At 35.6% G+C, this 2,106-nt stretch overlaps 1 protein-coding gene across 1 annotated transcript; it reads right to left on the bottom strand.

Moving 5' to 3' along the window:
- Nucleotides 1-226: 226 nt before the first annotated feature.
- LOC121796842 (protein trichome birefringence-like 34) lies at nt 227-1,796 on the bottom strand. The gene is made up of 5 exons (XM_042195617.1): nt 1,516-1,796; nt 1,276-1,450; nt 1,004-1,197; nt 641-808; nt 227-569 (listed from the first exon to the last, which is right to left on the bottom strand). The coding sequence occupies exons 1-5, from the start codon at nt 1,794-1,796 to the stop codon at nt 227-229; spliced, it is 1,161 nt and encodes a 386-aa protein (XP_042051551.1).
- Nucleotides 1,797-2,106: the final 310 nt, after the last annotated feature.

Genomic DNA, 2,106 nt, shown 5'->3' on the forward strand with positions numbered 1-2,106 from the left:
AGTATTTTTATTTGTATGATTCTTTTCTTTCTTTTTTTTCCGGGTATTTTCACCTCTATTTTCTGACCATGTAATTTTTGTTTCGTTTTTTCTTTTTCACTAAATTCTACTGTTTTGTTTAAGAATGGTGAAAGGGAAAAATATGAAAGTACAGGGAGTAGGTCAAAACAGAAATTATAATAACCATTCTTGTTACATTATAGCTTAAATCTCTGGTCATTTCTCATCAAATATTCATAATATAAGAATAAAGAATTTGATTCCAAACATCTGGGACTCCAGGAAGACACCAATGACTGCAATCTGAGTAGCTTGTTGGATTTGCTAATTCCTCCTCACTTATTGTATGAAAAAAATACTTGTGAATTGAGGGATGAGCATCCCCTCTAAACTCTGACAAATGTGTTATATTCAAATATTCAATGTTTATGCCTCGAGTCCTCAGCTTCTCCAAGGCTAATTCTGCGACTCTCATTTTGAAACCAAGAATTGAAAGACCAATTGATCCCTCATCTAAAATTGGCTCTGTTTCTTTGTAACAGTTGCGTAGTTCATCCCATTTTTTACCGCTGCAAGTGTGATTATATCAATTACGTAATACATTAACTTAATACCAAATTATAATAATAGGGTGACTTACTATAGATGAAAAGGTGAAGGGCTCATGAAAAACATCTTTGTTTTTGTTCGATTTATGTTGATTTCTAGCCAATCCGACCATATATCGAGGACCATCTCGTAGAGCCGAGTGCTCATGCCATCCACTGTCTTATTTATGGCATCAGAGCTCGCAAATGATGTTCCCCATCTGAGAAGAGTATTGACTATTGAGAGGGGTTACGAGTAGGAAATTGATATTTATAGCAAACGATGTGTTGAAACTATTAAATCTTGTCTCACATCGACTTGGTGATAATCCTAGATCATACTTATATAGATGAGCTAGGATCATCACCAAGTCAATGTGAGACAAGATTTTATAGTTTTAACACGATGCACTTACACGATTGTCATAGGATCCGCCCACCACAAATAGGAATTAAATACAAGTATATCCGCATCGTTCCAATGCCTTGCGTGCTTGTCTATGCCCATAAGCCTAATAACTCGAGTTTTAACACGATGAATAAGTGGGTCATCACAATTAGACTCAACCATGAAGGGAGACCAGTATAACCCGATCGTCGCATTATATTCCTAGTATTGGTCGAACATATGTTAAATTCACACAAAACAATACTAGTAGTACAACAATAAAAAGTCGGTAACTCTTACAATAGAGTGGAAAGAGCGCATATTCTCGTTACGGACAACTGTTGTTGGTGACAATGGGCCAAGCGAGGACTCGATCAAGCAAAGCATGGACGTCCATTGATTCCGATTCAATGAGTCGCCTACAAACACGAGCTTTTTGCCCCTTATTTTCTCAAGAAACGCCGTTCCATTGAACCTATTTTCAACATCAATTTGAATATATCCCACCAATATTTGGCAAATTGAATTACAGTCACATACCTTGGAAGATCACATTGATGAGGTTGCCATCTCCAATTTTGATATTTCAAATCTTTTCTACCAAAGGTCTCACACGCAAACTCACCCAACATAAACGAACATTGCTCCTCGTAGAAAGGGAGTGATATATTGTCAAAAACCCACCCACCTTCAAATAAGTTGCAGCTACTACTAGAAATATTCTCGTACGATGTCGGAACTTCGTTCTTGCTCAGATAAAATACGGCGCAGGCTAAAATCAACAGAGAAAAGCCAAGAATGCAGTGCGAGAGAATCCCCATTTTCAAATTTTCATGTTTCATTTTGGTTTGTTCAATGTCAGATCCAGAGCTTGCAAACCATGAATATCTAGTTGTTTGCACATTTTTAAGGCACATTGTGCTTATCCCAAGAATTTTCACATGGTTCTTACATCATTTCCAAGAATATATTTGTTGTTTTACTCATAGAATAATCAACATAGCTAAAAATGTTAAACAACAATAACCCCAAAAAATAATTACAAATTTATATTTAAAAAATGACGTTTCAACAAAACAAAATAAATGCTTATTAAATTGGTTTTCAAGAAGTTCAGGTTATTAAACTTAT

The sequence above is a fragment of the Salvia splendens genome, chromosome 3, assembly GCF_004379255.2.
Source record: "Salvia splendens isolate huo1 chromosome 3, SspV2, whole genome shotgun sequence".
Classification (NCBI taxonomy): domain Eukaryota; kingdom Viridiplantae; phylum Streptophyta; class Magnoliopsida; order Lamiales; family Lamiaceae; genus Salvia; species Salvia splendens.